At 33.7% G+C, this 17,596-nt stretch overlaps 1 protein-coding gene across 2 annotated transcripts in view; it reads left to right on the top strand.

The window, feature by feature from the left end:
- Positions 1-17,596, top strand: part of LOC144979988 (uncharacterized) — a 35,251-nt gene that overhangs the window by 898 nt on the left and 16,757 nt on the right. For both annotated transcript variants that reach the window (XM_078927414.1, XM_078927415.1), the window contains exons 2-17: positions 2,188-2,251; positions 2,860-2,891; positions 4,575-4,692; positions 5,482-5,542; positions 6,588-6,659; positions 7,606-7,684; positions 8,395-8,487; positions 8,852-8,923; positions 10,013-10,166; positions 10,757-10,842; positions 11,702-11,828; positions 13,383-13,480; positions 14,128-14,275; positions 15,501-15,583; positions 16,660-16,726; positions 17,363-17,538. In XM_078927414.1, the coding sequence (XP_078783540.1) occupies positions 2,226-2,251; positions 2,860-2,891; positions 4,575-4,692; positions 5,482-5,542; positions 6,588-6,659; positions 7,606-7,684; positions 8,395-8,487; positions 8,852-8,923; positions 10,013-10,166; positions 10,757-10,842; positions 11,702-11,828; positions 13,383-13,480; positions 14,128-14,275; positions 15,501-15,583; positions 16,660-16,726; positions 17,363-17,538 (1,492 nt within the window). In that variant the 5' untranslated portion in view covers positions 2,188-2,225. The remainder of the gene's footprint in view (positions 1-2,187; positions 2,252-2,859; positions 2,892-4,574; positions 4,693-5,481; positions 5,543-6,587; positions 6,660-7,605; positions 7,685-8,394; positions 8,488-8,851; positions 8,924-10,012; positions 10,167-10,756; positions 10,843-11,701; positions 11,829-13,382; positions 13,481-14,127; positions 14,276-15,500; positions 15,584-16,659; positions 16,727-17,362; positions 17,539-17,596) is intronic.

Raw genomic sequence — 17,596 nt, 5'->3', positions numbered from 1 at the left:
GATGGGGGTCAAACCTCTGATATAGGCCGTGTAACCTCAGGAGTCCGCCAAGGATCATTTCTAGGTCCTTTGCTTTTTTAATGACCTCTCTGGAGTTTGTCTATTTGCAGATGACACTGCAGTCTACAAGCACATCCACGCAATGGAAGATAACGTTAAACTAAACATCTCTATCACACACCAAAACAACCACCACCACATCATTGTCTCTAAAATCAAACTACAACCTCCACCACCACCACATCATCATCCCCACTACCATTACAACAACCACCACTACCACATCATCAGTGAGTATAATCTTCCGTGGAATTCCGGGATTTGGGAATTTCTCAGAAAATTTCCACTGAATTTGCCTTGTCAAACATTTTCCTCAAAACCACAAAATCACCATTATGTCTTATGTCATATTTTGACACCTGTGCTCAGTCTCGTGATGTTTGGTGACGGTCCCGTTTTTATGACGTCGGGCCAGACAGAATGGCGCCAGATGTCACAATCACAATTACAATGAAGACCAGTGGTGTTCTTTGATTAGTTGATTGTTGAAAGGGAGGGACAAATGGGTCTAGTTTTTTTATTCTGTTGTAGGTGCCTATATCCTTTTTAATTTCTCCCTCTCTGTCTGTCTCTCTCTGTCTGTCTCTCTCTCTCTCTCTCTCTCTCTCTCTCTCTCTCTCTCTCCCTCTCTCTCTCTCTCTCTCTTCTCTCTCTCTCTCTCTCTCTCTCTCTCTCTCTCTCTCTCTCTCTCTCTCTCTCTATATATATATATATATATATATATATATATATTTATATATATATATATATATATATATATATATATATATATATTTCGCAACAATCCATTAAATCATCTGGTTATACAGAGATAATATTACAATAAAGCTTTGGTGATTGGCTTAGTTTACTCTTTTTTTTTTTACCTATGGACAATGGTTTGAAAATTTGAGAGATTCTTGGGTTAGTTGTATTTATAAGCTGCATAACCTCTAGGTTTCGGTAACAAAGATATTGTAGCCTGATTTATAAAGTAAACATCAAAACAAAACAACACTTTCAGGCCTTTTATTTGAATAATATTGTAGGCCTTTCAATGTTATGTGGAAAGGGCAATTAATTAAATAATTACAAAAAAGTAAATTTATGTCTAATGATAAGAATGGATTTACACTAGTAGTGGTAATATATGTTATATAAAACTATTATTCCTGTTTTAAGAAAAAAAATTATTGTGTTTGATCAAGAGATCGAAAAGTTTTCCTCCTTTTTCACAAATTGCTATTATCATCACTGCATCATCATTTCTACCACCACTACTACAACCACCACCACATGATCATCCCTACAACCATTACTAAACATCCACCACCACATCCTCACCCCTGCCATCACTACTACAACCACCACCACCACCACATCGTCAACATCAACAAACCAAATAATTTAGAAATTGGTAAGCATGTGATTGTATGCAAGTGACTATCAACTGACATTGTTTTATTATGTTATTCTATTGATCAGTGGCCAAATAATAATCACAATGACACACACACAAATGAATCACAAGAACACACACAATTAAGACTATTATCTCAGTCTGAGTATTCTAGCGTGTTTCTAATACTTGTGATTTGTGACTTTGTTCACTCACATAAATCAACGATTTATTCAAGCACATTTAAATTTTACTTCTATTATGAATGTTAGTTATCTCTTCATAACAGTGATCATCGTGGGACCCAACTAAGGGAAAACATCCTTGACAATTGCATTTTCCCAATTTTCTGCAATAGATAAATAGTAGATACTCTTGTACAATTATTTGTAGAATGAAACTAGGGACCAGTTTATATATTCTTTCAATTTAAAGCCCTATCCTAATGGTTAGGTTTAATTTGAATATTTTTATCAAAGTTTCTGATTATATTCACCAAGCTGAATTGCTTAGAATACCTTTTAGAATCATAATAGCTCCTCACAGGGTATCTGGCAAACGAGTTTCACCCTGTTATTATAATTTTGATCTTAAAATATCTCACAGGAGGACCTATTGATATTTAATTTTACTAAGACATTTAACGACTATTGGTTTTTGAAAATTGAATTTGACAATCTATACCTTCTTTTTTTTAAATTAGTGGATATATTATTTGTAATTTTACAGATTTTTTTTGTTCTTTACAGATCATCATCTTATTAGTAAGAGAGATAATTGAGATGAAATGAGTTCCTCAGCACAATTAATGAGGTAATAATTGGAATAATAGCTTTCACAAATTTAGTGAATGATGTTGATAATTGCATTTAGATTGAGTCACCATGAACACCAAACTGTTCATTTTTTTTCATCATATAATTTATTTTATTTTATTTTTTTTTCATATTATTTTTATTAGCAGTAATAAATGAGTGATCATCTGCGCTTATCATATCCACTGATGAGATTTGTGGAAATGAAAGTAAGAACAGCTTTGTCAGCGCACATTTTTCCAGACGGACTGTGTTCATATTATATTATATGAGAAGACACTTATACAAATTCTCCATAATTGTGGAGCATGTTAATGAAATTTAGTTCTATACCAATTGATACTAATTTTATACTTATATAAGTATGTAATTCAAATAAAGGACCAGTTTTAATGTTTCAATACAGTCAAATAATAAAATTGTCAGTATCTTTTGTTTCTTTGTCGTCTTCATCATCGTTTTAATGACACTACATAATATATATCATTTATTTATATTTTGCATTCTGTTGGTTTGCTGAGCTTAGTACTGTTATAATTTTTTTTTTTGGTGATATGTCCAAAATATACAAAAGATTTTGAATTTTACCTTTTTATGTATCTACAGGCAAGCTGAAACTGCCAAAGCTGCCCTAACAGGTAACTAATTCTAAACACTCTCTCCTTATTGTCATTTGTATTGTTTAAGTCTTTATCATTGCTCACTGCCTCTTGGGCATTTTGTAAACTTATAATGTATTTTAACTCAAGTAACGCGGCCTTGCATTCCGGAAGCTACACTGGACAGTGCCTAGTTGCTACAGCTGATCAGTTGAAACAATGGCAGCTCGCCTAGCAGTTTTTCAATATTTACACCCATCCCAGAAAATATACTTTTTTGAGCTAATAGCAATAATTTATGGTACAACCTTTATATTTTCTTAAAGGGAAATAAGATATTTATTGAGAGAGCAAACTTAGAAAGAATTTATGAAACCTGCAACAGTCATCTTTCTATTACGAATAATTGAGTGGTGGAATGAGAGGGAGCAAGGCTTTACACCTTATTGCTACACACATTAGCCTAGTTTTCGTCTAACACACGCATCTACACACCAAGAGCCCACGTACAGATGCACACATGTAATAAAGGAATTTTCTACAAACACACACACGTGGGTAACATTATTTCTTTGTGTCCTTTGTTTGAGATGTAACAGATGACCAGAGCATGCAAAACAGCGTGGTAGGGGCATGGGGGTGGGGGGAGGGGGGGGGGGCTCTTTGTTGGCTTTGTTTATGACTTGAAAGGCCACTAACTTGCCTTCAACAAGTCGAAGGACATAGCTAAATTATTGACCAATCAGAATCAATTAAATTTTTACTGCATTTCTAAATATAGAAAGGTTAACAACTCCATTCATAAACGGGGTTGATCTTGTCCTCAATAATGGACTGGCGCGCTTGGCGTCAAAGCCAACTCGTCCTCAATACTGGACCATCGCCCCACTGACTCAGTTATGCTCGTCCTCAATATTGGACCTGCGCGCTACTAGACTTAAATCTGCTGATGATTTTCCTCGGATCCGCGGAAATCCGCGATTTTTGAGTTAGAGGAGGAATCTCCTCTTTTTTAAAAGTTATATTTCCCTCAATCAAATGTACTGGCAGTGAGAGCTTTTATGTGTGGTGGAACAAATAACAGTTTCTCACTCTCTAGCAGTTAGCTAGAGTATCAATGATAGTTTATCATCTCAATTGCTCTAAAAATGTGTGTGTGTGTGTGTGTGGGGGGGGGGGGGGGGGGGCGTGAAAGTGTCAATCATTCAAAATTTTCCTCCCTTTTCAGTTTTTGGCACCATCAGCACTGTTAAATACGTATTTACTACAACAAACTCAAAATTTGATTTTCTTATTTTGTTTGATACCATGTGCTGTCAATTCACTCCACATGTGATAAGCTGGTGGTGCAATTTTGAATTTCATATTTGAAAATTTTGTGAGTGGCCCATTGGTTTATAGGTTATTCCGTTTTTGCTTGAGCCGAATTAGTTCCAAATCCAAGTAAATTTTAAGAGATTTAAAGAAGATTTTTTGTCCTTATTGCTTTTGAAAATACAGCCTCATGTGTTCAAGCATGAATCTTACACTACTCCCTCTCTCCTTTTTTTTTTCTCTTATAAATATTCATTCATCAGTTAAACTTAAATTTTATTCATTTACTGAGTCCTTTTCTTTTTCTTTCTGTACATTTATTTAATCATCCTTTCAAATTTTCATAGTCTCTCCTTCAATCCCAACTAGGTACCTGCAATTTAATTTGTATTAATTTTTCTTCCATAGATCCATCAAAAGTGCTGTCAGACTTATGGGGCCAGAGACAAAAATTGGAAGACTTGTATAAACAGCTATTGCTGCATGACTTGGAATACGCTCTGGATAAGAAAGTGGAACAAGACTTGTAAGTGTCTTGGTTACTGTCTTTTCCAAATATTCCAAATCAGCTAAATAGGCAATACAAAAGTCTTTGAAATTTTTAAATGTTAAAATATCATCAATTCTAGCAACTTGTTAGGATCACAGATTTTTCACCTATCTAAGTGAGCATTTTGAATTAGCAAAAGACCTCGGAAATAAATCATCAATGGAAAGAAGCGAAGAGCATCATCCTTTTTATTCTTTTTCTTTCAATCTTTCTCTTTTTTCTTTTTTTTTTTTTTTTTTTTTTTCTTTACTCCATTTCTAGCTTGCTTCATTATTTCTTATTCTTTCTCATGTCTTTCATAAAGGATGTTATTTAACTGTAAAATATAGAACATAATAATTCAGCGAATCCTGCCTCTTGGTAGGAGATGGAACAAGCCAAATAGGTCGTGTTTATTGCCTTAATTGCTGTCGAGATAGCACTGGATGATTTGAGATTAAGAGTTTCGATCATGGAAACTTTTAAACTCTATATTTTTAAATCCCTAGAGTTCAACATGAGTGGAAATTAAAAATCATTTTTCAATTGCTTATTCTTGTCTGCACAAGACAGTTAAACCAAATAGATTCCATATTCTAGAAGCAAAGAAGTAATAATCTGTATACGGATTACGAAGGTTTCTGGATTAAAGAGACATGACTTTTTATAAAATAAATAGTACACTATGTCCATGCTTCATACTGGATTTCTATCTATAGTTAGAAATGAGTCTTTGATATTGATGTGTACAACATTTTATATTTTTTTTAAAATTTTTTATGACAGATGGAATCATGCCTTCAAGAACCAGATCAGTACTTTGCAGAATCAAGCCAAAGATAAAGTGGTAATATAGCCATAATGAGAGTGATTTGAGTAATACAACATGAATGAAATTTTAAAGTATGATTGTTTTATCTTTTTCAATGTGTTTTGATGGTGCTTTTGACTCTTTGAGGCCATTTTAAGGAGAGAAATATGCAGATAATGGGAAAGTAAGAAGCTTTGGGTAGTGAAATAGTGATGATTTCAAGTGCTCGAGAAAAAGAAGAACACAAGGGCAAGTTTAAAAAGAAAACAGGTTTGCTATCAGACCTAAAAATCTGACTCAGATACAGTCACAAGACCTACCTGTAAAAAGGATTTATGGGATATATTTATATATATAAGGGTCAGCGCGGCGCAGCGGTATGGTCTTTGCTTCGTACCCGAAAGGTAACGAGTTTGATTGCCGTAGCTCAATTTGTGGTGCTGCACTGCAGCTGACGCCAGGGTTATTCCAGTCTTCCCTTGGAATAGACCCTAGAGATAGATCTATTTCCCCTATGGGATGAATAAAGGGAATTCTAATTCTATATATGTCTGAAGTATATGTCAATAAGAATTATTCTAATACAACAGAGAGATGATTTTCAAGGGGAAAAAAATTTCAACAAGGGTGAAAGCAAAACCAAATTGTCTCACAGCCAGACAAGGACTGTAAGTTATGTAGAGGGTGACAGATGGAGAGACAGCAAGACTAAGCTTTGAATGTCATATACAGTCATCATGCTCAGGACTTAAGCAAACAAACTTTTCAGATTTTTTCTTTTATTGTTAAAATCCATTTTTTTAAAAGCTGGTATAGGAGGGGGTTAAGTGAAAAATTTGCATTAAAACAATTGCCAAATTCTTCGTGATGACCCTTGCCTTATTTTAGGGGGGGGGGGGGGGGGGGGTGGATTCTTCTTTTCTCAAAAAGGCTTAGATAATTGATTCCAACTCCAGTTTGGACACATCACATTTAGTTTTGGGTTTAGATAGTTTGGAAAGGCTTCATTTGAATTTATTTATCTGCATATGTCTCATATTGCCTTTTTTTTTTACCTCATTTCATTTCTATTTTAACCCAGAGTGTAAAGAAAATGGAAGCCAAAGCGAATCTTAATCTGTTTCTGGAGATGGCGAGTGGATTTTACCTGCAGGTAGTATTTGTGTTTATCTTGTTATATTTCTGATGCTGAACTTTATTGTTTGTTGGTCGAATTTTATTTTTTTCATTTTTCCTTTAGTTACTCAATCATGTTTTTGTTTTCATTGGATCCTTCAGTAAATACATTCTTCTCATCGCTTTACTTTATCTATCTTATCCTTTGTCTGTCAATTTATCAGTACTTTTGGTTTTCCACAGATCCGTAGAAATCTGTCATTTTGGAATCAAAGAAGTGCACAGCAAAGAGCTTTGAGATTTTTAGCAATATGATTTTTTTTTCTTGTATAAAATATAAGTTTCTTGTGTGGCTATGTGGTCTAGTGGTATGACACTCGCTTTCAGATCGGAAGGTCTTAGGTTCAAGTCTCGCTTGGCACATAGTTGAGTCCTTGGAAAAGACTCTTTACTCACATTCTCTCACCATACTCAGATGTAAAATGAGTACCTGACCATTAACAACGTTGTCTCTGTCAGGGAAACACTTGTATTATCGCCTAACAGGAATCATGTCTCGTTCTATATGTTGCATGTTGCTGTTGGTCAGGAACCTCTTGCAAAGCACTTTGAGCATGTCTAATGGATATTGCGCTGTATAAAAGCTCAAGTTTTTTTTCTTAACATCATATATCAAATCATATCATATGTTGTGGTCTATTTAGGCAATGGAGCTTTGAATATTGTGTGCATTTAAATTTAGTCATAATTATATCGAGAATAGATTAATTCTTTATCAAGCATTTCTTTGCATCTCTCCAGAGAAGGAGCATTTTTTGTCTCATACTTGACCCTGTGCCAGAGTTTTCTAGGGCTTTTAATATAAAAAATATCTCAGAATGATGGATAGATTAAAAAAAAATTGTAGTGTCAATTTTTCTTATAGAGAATCATTTAGTTGTTTATTTATCAGTTGCTTTTTTTTTCTTTTGATGCCCCAACAGTTCTTGCAAATGCTTTGCTCAACATTTAAATTGGATCTCCCTTTTAGACGTCGCTCGTCAGTATTTGGAATGACAAATGGTATGTGCTACTTGCTTGTTAATTATACAATGAAATATATATTGAGATATATTCAAATATTTGTTTTTAAAAGATTAATTATACAAGATTACTTGGGGTATTATTTCGAATGAAAGAATAGTGGTTATCAGTTTAGAGAGAAAAATAAAGCGAGTAAATGTGACTCATAAGATAGGCTCTTACATGAGTCACATATCATTTCATTTTTCTCTCCATCTTAATTGGCTCATTTAGGACCTCAAGATTTTATATTATCATTAGAGAGGGAAAAATAAAAAGTTGGATTTTAGATTTCACTTAAAAGGGTTGAAAATGTAAGATGTGGTGAAGAAAAAGGTTAACTCACTCAATCCTAGAGACTTTTGCTACTTTTCAAAATTTCGAAAATATGTATTACAAATGAGTATGTACATAGATAGTTTTATTCATCTACCATTAGCATCTAAAAACTAAAAACATTAGCGTTAATACTATGCCTGTAATTTGTCTCAGAAAAATGTAATAAATAGGCATGGGGTAAAAGTAACCTGGGTAAACTACGAATATAGTCAGTGTCAGGGTTGAGTGAGTTAAACACTTATCATTTGTCTCACTGAAATATAAAAATTAAATCATTCATGTAATTTTTATGGTGCAAAAAACAATTTCACATAAGGTAGAGACTGCGAACATGTTGAGATTTTATATGGGTTTTTTTTTTTCATCTGCAGAAAACAGAATGCATGATACAAACATTGTCCTGCCAAAGAAGACATCTTGTCTGTATATATGCTGTCATTGTCTGGTCCACTTGGGAGATATTGGTAAGTTTGCTTTGAATTTTGTTCTGTGTGTTGTCAAGAATTGACAATCAAGTTTTAAAAAACCATTTCAATGAAAGTGCTTCACTGTGATGCAGCAGTAATTTGTTTTTGATTAATTTAGTAAGATAATGTTCTTCTTCTTCTTCTTCTTCTTCTTCTTCTTCTTCTTCTTATTATTATTATTATTATTATTATCACAATAATTATCACCATCATCATCATTTATTTATATATCTATTCATATTTTATTTATTTATTTTGAAACAGTGATTGACTGAAATAAAAGAGTTTATTCTTCACATTTTAAAGATTATTTATCATTTGCTCTATAAAACTGTATTGTTACATTTGATTGATTTTACAGCCCGATACCTGCAGCAAACAGAACAAGCTCAGAATTATTACAGACATGCAGCCAACCTGTCCCCAAATAATGGTTAGTATATTGCTGGATTAAATCCTGGTTACCAAGCATTAAATGATAATAAGTGAGATGGAAGAGATACAAATGTATTTTAAAATCTTGTCTCTCAGAGCCATAAGGCTGGGTAATACTCGCAGGTGGCAGAGTGACAAAAAACAATTCCATCATGATTCAAAACTGGTTAGTTTGTTTGAGACTTTAGACCAATTGAGTTAAATTAGCACTAAAAGGACATGAGAAAATAGTCGATAGTATAAGTATGTGAGACAGAGCTAGAAATCGAGAGAAAGGGAGGGGGGGGGGGGCGGAGAAAGAAAACAATAGAATTATTGTGTGATAGAATTCAAATCCACATCAAAGAGTCGGTATTTGTTTTAAAAAATAGTCCTTCAGAGCCATTAGGCCCATGGACTTGGAGTTTATTCCGTTTTCCATAGCGTGAAATGGACAGTAGCAATTGCACGCTATCCTTTGGATAGGACGCTAGTCTATCGCCAGAATAGACCCAGCTACCCAATCACTGCTGGGTGAACAAGGGGGACAGAAAAAAATCTTGACTGCACCCAGGATCGATCACGTTCCCTTTGCATGTGAAGCGAGTGCTCTACCAATTGAGCTATCGGGACCCCCAGTATTTTTTTAGGTAGGTTAAAAAAAAAGAGAGAGAGAGAGAGAGAGAGAGAGAGAGAGAGAGAGAGAGAGAGAGAGAGAGAGAGAGAGAGAGAGAGAGAGAGAGAGAGAGAGAGAGAGAGAGAGAGAGAGAGAGAGAGAGAGAGAGAGACACTATGACTAAGTGTATTTGAGTCAATCTAAAACGAGAATAGACATGAGAATTGTGCTGTTGGCTTTGGTGACTGAGTTGTCTACTTGATATTTTCTTTTCTTGGTTTGTGATTGTAGTGACCAGCTTTCAAATCCTGTTACTTGCAGTTATTCATATTCTATTTTAATTGAGAGTAGTAATCATGCAATACGAATTAGGGTTACAATGCTTTTTTGATTGGAAAAGATCAGTTATAATGCTTTGTTTAAACTCCACCATTCACAAACGAAATTTTAAAATTCATTCACTTCAAATTCATGTGTGCACATTCCTGGCAGGTCAACCCTATAACCAGTTAGCCATCCTTGAAGCCTCAAGAGGTGACAGACTGTCTACTGTGTTCTACTACATTCGTAGTCTGGCTGTGAGACATCCATTCACGGTTGCAGCAACTAATTTGGAGAAACTGTATGCCAAGCTGATAAAAGATGCGTAAGTGAATCGGGCTGATTTGAGATATCATAAAGCACTTTCTGTTAGAGTATTGGCTTAGACCAAAATTTGCTTCGAAATCCTTTAAAAGATTTCTTCTATATTTTGTAAGAGGATATGAGGCTGTGGTAAATGGTCATTTCTGTAATATTCTGGACATAACATCAATATTTAGTTTTAAGAAAAGCCATGGACGAAATTTAGTTTTCATCAGTTTCGTTTCTCAGGATTAAATGATATTGAAAGATCATCTAAAAATGGATACCAAGAGAATGGCAGAGATAACTTCTCAAATGGTGGAAAAAGTGTTGTCAAAAAAAGTCGATGCTTTATCTACACTTTTTCAATGCTTTAAAAACTATTTCTACTTTTATTCTGGTGGCAGATCCAAGTTTTCAAAATAACTAATGTTGATGTCAAATGTTACAAAACGATCTTTTATTACAGCTTCAGATATACTTTGTGAAATGAAATATGAAGCAACAGGTGCATTTTGAAAATTGTCTCAAAGAAAGTTGTTTTTTTTCTTACTCAGTGGAATGATGAAAAAGGATGTGTTCACAGATATCTTTTTTAAACTTTTGTTTCAGGCGTGACTTTGACAACCCCAACTTGAGCGTGTCTGAGATAACTGTTGCTTTCCTACACTTCCAAGCATTGCTTCATTCAGCAACAAGTAAGTACAGTAATCAATGAAAGGGTTATGCCGCCCTGCAGATATCTGTTTTGTTTAAAGTTGAGTGCAGCAAGGATGATAATTTATATGTGAACCCTTGCCTGTTAATGGTTTAAGGTTTGGCCACACTAAATATTGAAAACTGAGTTTATTGTCAAAATTAAGAAACTTGGGTTTCAATTTATGCTTTATTGAGGAAAATGTGCGGGTCCTGATAACTTGATTGGTAGAGAATTGGACTCGCAATCAAAGGGATCAGTGTCATTCTTAGTTCAGTTGAGATTTCAATCTGACCCGTCTGGTCACCCAGAAGTGATTGGGTAGATGGATAGTACTTAGCATTATACCTCCGTATTGTCCACTCTCCCACGAGATTTTTGGTTCTTTTCAAAAATATCCTCAGGTACTTATAATCTAAAAGAAAATTGGCATGTACATAGTTTTATTCAACTTCAAATATGTAAGAATTAAGAACAGCAGTTTAAAATGATATGCATATAATTTGACTCTGAAAAATGTAAAGAATGATGGGGTTAAAGTAGTCACAGTCAAATACCGAGATAGTCGGTGTCAGGGTTGAATGAGTTAATATTGACGTCTTTGTGTGCCCGTTATCTTATAAAGGATCTTTTGATTTAGCCTCATCTCATCCTCTTTTTTTTTTTTTTTAACTCATTAAATTCAGTTATTCAACTGTTTTAAAAAATTGGAAATGAAGTCTGATGACTTGAAGTTGATTAGAGCTTTTATTGTGCTGATTAAATGTATGTAGTGGAATCTTAATTTTGTTTCTGAAAATAATTCTCAGAACTAGCCTGTTTAGCTCAGTTTAATTTTTGTTCTCTATTCATTGTATCAGATCTGGACAGAGCCTCTGGTCTCCGCAACAACATTGCATCTAGCCTTGCAAGCCATATCAAATCTCAGACTTTGACAGCGGCTCATCTGAAGGGCATTGTGGCCATTTCCATATTTGCCCTGCATAGGTATAAAACCTTTTTTTTTTTTTTTAAATCTCTAAATTTCCTCTTTTTTTTTTGATAATTTAATTTTTATTCAAACGCTGATCTATTATTCTTATGTAAGCTTCTACACATTGTGTATTGAAATGAAAAGATTGTTTAATCACTCAGAAAAGAAAAAAAACCCCAACAAAACCTAAAGCCCCTTTTGAAGGCATGTAAGTCATTTGAAAAATGGCATCTCTCTTTTAAAGCCTCTCCTCTCTATGATAGTCTATTTGAGACAGAGCCATAAACCTCAGGTCACAAGAAGAAAAAAATCCCATTTTTTCCCCCATTATTATACCCCTTTGATTATGGAAAGAACCCAATTTTACTATAGTGTAAAAGGAACAATATTTTTAGATGTCCCTTATTTTAAAAAACCTAGCATTTCAAGAATTTTTTTTTTCCTCACCCAACTGTTTTTACTAAAAATAGATTTAAGGATATCTTGAACACAATGATAGCTCTTAATGTTAAATGGTTAAATTTGACAACCAATCATTGTAAAAAAAAAGAATACATTTTGATAAGAAATAATATAGTGAGGTCATTGGAGAGGTATAATAGTATTCTTGAATTCCTGTGTTTGAAATTGCGAACTCATTTCCAATGCTCACTCTCAGCACTCATTCAAAATTTCCAACTGCGGGGTTTAACCTTATATTTTGACAGGACACAGATCTTTGTTTTGAAATTTGGAATTGTATATATAAATAAGACCTACACGTGGCAATTTTGATTCTTTGATGTTAATTATAATAATAATAATAATAATAATAATAATAATAATAATAATAATAATAATAATAATAATGATAATAATAATAATAATAATATATATAATAATAATAATAATAATAATAATAATAATAATAATAATAATAATAATAATAATAACTATAATAGATGGTATTTCTATAGCGCATTTTCAAAATTATATAATGCTCAATGCACTTAACATTGGTTGAAAAAACAAAAATGCATCTCTGTGCGACAACCCACATGCAGACACACAATTGAATATTCACACATAGGGTTATAACCATAAAGTATGTCTCAGATTAAAATTAGGCAGGCGTGAAAAGGAAATGTTTTAGTTTCGATTTAAAAGAATTGATAGTTGGTAGTTCCCTGATAGTTCTAGTTTATGGTAGTTATTCAATCACATTCTTATTTTTTTGAAAACTCGAGCTTTTATATAGCGCAATATCATTAAACATGCTCAAAGCACTATAAAAGGGGTCCCTAGCTAACAACAACACTTAACCTTGTAGGATGAGACATGATGACTATTAGGCGATATTACAAATTTCGTTTTGGACATAGACTACGCTGGTAACAGCCAGGTACTCATTTTATACCTGAGTGTGGTGAGAGAATGTGAGTAAAGAGCCTTTTCCAAGGACTCAACTATGTGCCGCTTGGGACTTGAACCCAGGACCTACTGATCCGAAAGCGAGTGTCCTACAACTAGACCATATAGCCATAGTACTATTAAAGTGTATACAATTTTTTTTCTTTAAAACTGTACAGAGCACGCAATGATACCTCGATTCCTGGTGAACCTGTGAAAAAGGCAATGTTGTCCGAGGAGGAACAGAGATGTATTCAACTGCACATCAGTTTCTTTGGTTAGTCTTAAGTTTCGAGTGTTATGATCTCCTTCTAAAAGTTGAAGAAAACATGAAACTAAGTATAGTTAAATAAATCTGCAATTAATGCTTATGAAAATGATATTATGTATATATGGGATGGTGGAGGCTGAGCAAATTTGATGAGATTGGATCTATTTTACGTCACATTTAGATTTTTAAACCAAATTTTCAAGGGGAAATTTAAGTAAAAATTTGTTTGTTGGCCTCATTGTGATCTACATGTTCATGTTGATGTTCACTTTTAGTAAGTAGTATTGATATAATCATAAGTTGAGAGCTTACATCCCATGAGGATATTTGCAAAGAAAGTACAGATTTTATTTTTGTTGCCCTTGGCAAGCCTGTGTTACTGAGTTGTTAAACACCTATTAATTATTGCATTTAGAGGATTTAGATGGTGAAAGTATGAAAATGGACTAACCATGGTGAATCCATATTTGTTATTTTATCCAACGAAGGCAAGATATTATATGTATTCATTTATGAAATGGAAGCTTCTATTCCATTTGACCGTTTGTGATTTAGTTCTTACCTGAGATTCACAATAGCTAATAGCTGTTTATTCTTGACATCCCTTGCATCGTTCACTATTGAAACAAATTCAATAACTCTTCTCTTCTCAGCCAAATTACTTGAAACCTTACTCCAATATACACCCAAGGAGGACAGCAAGGTCAAAGACTTCCTGACATTACCCACCATCAAAGTGTGTTTTGACTGGCTAAGCCTAAACAGAGACGTTCTCAAAATGAGGGAATTCAACAACACTGGGTAAATACACTGTAGCTTTAAAAAAACAAAAAACAAAAAAAAAAACATGATGTATTTTTATATTTTCTCCACATGTTTCGACACGAATAGTACATTATAAGGTTGACCAGTTAATAATATTCTCCCTCCTCCTCCTCTCCTCCTCTTTGTTCATTTGAAATAACTGAATTAGCCAATCTAAATGTTAATGCTACAGGAATGTTTTGTAAATCTTAAAAACTCGTCCTCCTCCTCCATTATATGAAACAACTGATTCAGCTGAATCTAAATAATACTGCAAAAGGAATGTTTTGTAAATCTTAAAAACTCCTCCTCCTCCTCCTCCATCCTCTGTTATATGAAACAATTGAATCAACTGAATCTAAATATTACTGCTACAGGAATGTTTTGAAAATCTAAAAAACCAGTAAGCCCCAGTCGAGGCAGTCTTGGGGGATGATTTTATCCTGTGTTTTTCTTTCCACTTTGTGTGGACTGTTTCATACACACCTTTTCAGATTTGCATCTTCACTGATAGAGAATAATGTTTTGACTGCTTATTTTTATTTTATTTGAATGATGATGAATGACCCAGAATGTTGAAAAGCATGAACATTAAACTCTATGAGGGAAATAATCTTTGACTGACTCACTGGTTTTATTTTGTTTTGTCGATATTCTTCTGTTATATATATATTTTATATGGATAATTGGCAAAAAAAAAAAAAAAAAAAAAAAAGAAAGAAAGAAAAGAACTAAAATATATTCAATGCAACTGCATTATTCAAATGATAATGAAAGATGAGTGGAGGCAAATTCATTTTGAGAAACTAATACGCGACTCATTTCCTGAAATTGGTATTATGTTAGGGTGAACCTGATGCTATATCCATGTTCTTAAAAAAAGCCCCAAACCCAACAACATGGAGATATACACAATTTTCATATTCCTGATTATAAATTTATTTTCTAACATCTAAATCAATCCAACAAAATATGGTTATGAGGAAGTCGCTCACATATATTGATCAGATAATGGTGAAATCTTGAAATATTCAACAACAACAAAATTGTTTTCATACTTTATTTTCTCTCTCAGCTATTTTATTCATAATACAATTTGCTCAATCCTTTTTCCAAGATTGTGGTAAACAAAATTACTTTCAAATATTTTTGTGTGTATTTTGATGACAATGATGATAACAGTAAACATTCCGTTTGCATTACTATTTGTTTCCTTCCACAGCCTATGGCAAGATATGTGTAAACTCTTAAACAATATACAGTGGCTGCTGAATGACAACAGCAAGGTATCTGACCCTGAAAAATGTAAGTCTGTCTGGTTTTGTTTGATCATCTGTTCCCTTTGACCACTTGTATGGAGCAATTTTTTGTCTTGTTAGAATGAGTTCTCAAGGTGACATGTAGAAAAGAAGGACCCTCATTGTGGGCGGGGAGGCTTTTGCTGTGTTTTCTTCCCCTATATATCTTATTCCAGGTTGCTTTCTATCTTTGTCTTGGAATTATATTACTTGGTTTTGTCTTGGCCCTGGTTCGAGTCCTTTTCTGGGGCCGGAGGAGGAGGAGGTGAGGAGACAGTGGAATGTATGATATTAGTTTTGGGAGATGGTATTTTTTAACTTGCGAATCATCTCTCTGTTATTTACTGTTATAGTTTTTGTTTTGAAAGTACTATTTTGCAATCATTTGGGTTTATTCCTCCTTTGTGGGATCCTAAACTTGTATCTAGATGTGACTTTCAGGTGATCTCAAACTAAGTAAACTGACTCTACAACTGTTCCCTCATTTGAAGATGCCCCCTGTACTTTACTTGCTTAGGTGCTTTTAGTTATATGTAATGTTTTAAGTATTCCATTTTCTTCTTTTTCTTTCTGGTGCTGAAATTACCTAAATATGTTGCAAGTGACGTAAAACCCTTAAAAACAATTTTTAAAAAAATATATAAAGAAGGATTGTTTATGCGTGTGTCTCTCAGAAATGCCTATGATTATGATGGCACAATCCTGTCTTCATCTGAATATTCAATTGATAATTGACAGAGTGTAACAATGCCTCTTTTGATTATATAATCTGCAAATAGAGTTTTCTTTACCTAATTTTCAAGGTAGGGTCTTTCAACTATACCTAGGCGTCTATGACTATAAGATATATTGAAAAAACTTAAGAGATGTGCTAATGGAATAAAATATCTACAGAAGATATATAATACAAAGATAAAGTAGGAAGACAAATTCAAGAAAAATATCAGATTAGAAAAAATGGCAGTTCAGTCTTTCCTTTATTGTATTTTCTGTTTTGTCTGATATTGTATCATACCCAGCTTTGCAGACAATATTATAAAGGCACTTTTAAACACACAAAATGTTTTCTACTTTTATTTCCAGATGCTGAGATGCCACTTCCAGAAGACATGGATCTTAGATGCTTCCAGCCACTTGATGCAACTTATGGGTGGGTATTTGTGGTACCAATGGACATGATGTTGAAGTGTCTCTAATTTTAATCGTAGAAAACCTAGTGTTTCAAATTATCATTCAGAGCATGTAAGCTTTATGGATTATGGTTGCTACCCTTTTGGAAGGGTACTGATTTATGACAAATTACTGCCCTCCAGATCTAACTTACACACTTACTTGTCATTGCTGTATTAACAGAGAGGTGACAACCCCACCCCTCTCTATTGCCTTAAACCCAGGATTGAGTTATCAGACCACTGTTTCAGAGTGTAAAGTCAGTCTGTAGTGGCCATATTTTAAAGCACTTTGTTATCTTGTTTAAAGCATTTACACAAAATACGTACCATTCTTGACTCTAGTTCAAGTGGATAATGTGATTGCTTTATTTAAGAGGCTAGTTAAAAGAGAAAAAAAAAAGAAAATCTCAATGATGACTTGTAACGAATAAAATGAAAATAGAATGACATATTGTCTGTTAGGAAACTAAATCAATCAAGCATTGTGAAACTCACATATCTTAATATGTTTCCCATTTGTTTTTAAATCTGCCTGTTATGACTAGAAATTGTGCTACCTTATGTGACCAAAAAAAAATTTTTTTAAACTTGAAAATGGTTGCTTTTCTCCCCAGACAATTCAATTATGCCAAAGCAGATAAAGAGGAGATGAGTGCGGGATGTGAAAGGGACCTGCGTTGCCACCGACTGGTGGCTCATGGGAAATGGATAGCCAAGGACCTCCCAGCTCTCAAGTTAATTATCTACCAACCAGAGAGATCCATCCGTACTCAGTTCTCTTCCCCAAAAAGTAAAAAAATCTTTTTTATTAATTGTATATATTTATATATATATATATATAATATATA

This window comes from Berghia stephanieae, chromosome 9 (genome assembly GCF_034508935.2).
Source record: "Berghia stephanieae isolate SIO BIC M18660-M18661 chromosome 9, UCSD_Bste_1.3, whole genome shotgun sequence".
Classification (NCBI taxonomy): Eukaryota; Metazoa; Mollusca; class Gastropoda; order Nudibranchia; family Aeolidiidae; genus Berghia; species Berghia stephanieae.
The sequence above is the reverse complement of the archived record's forward strand: the minus strand, read 5'-3'. Positions and strand labels throughout refer to the sequence as shown.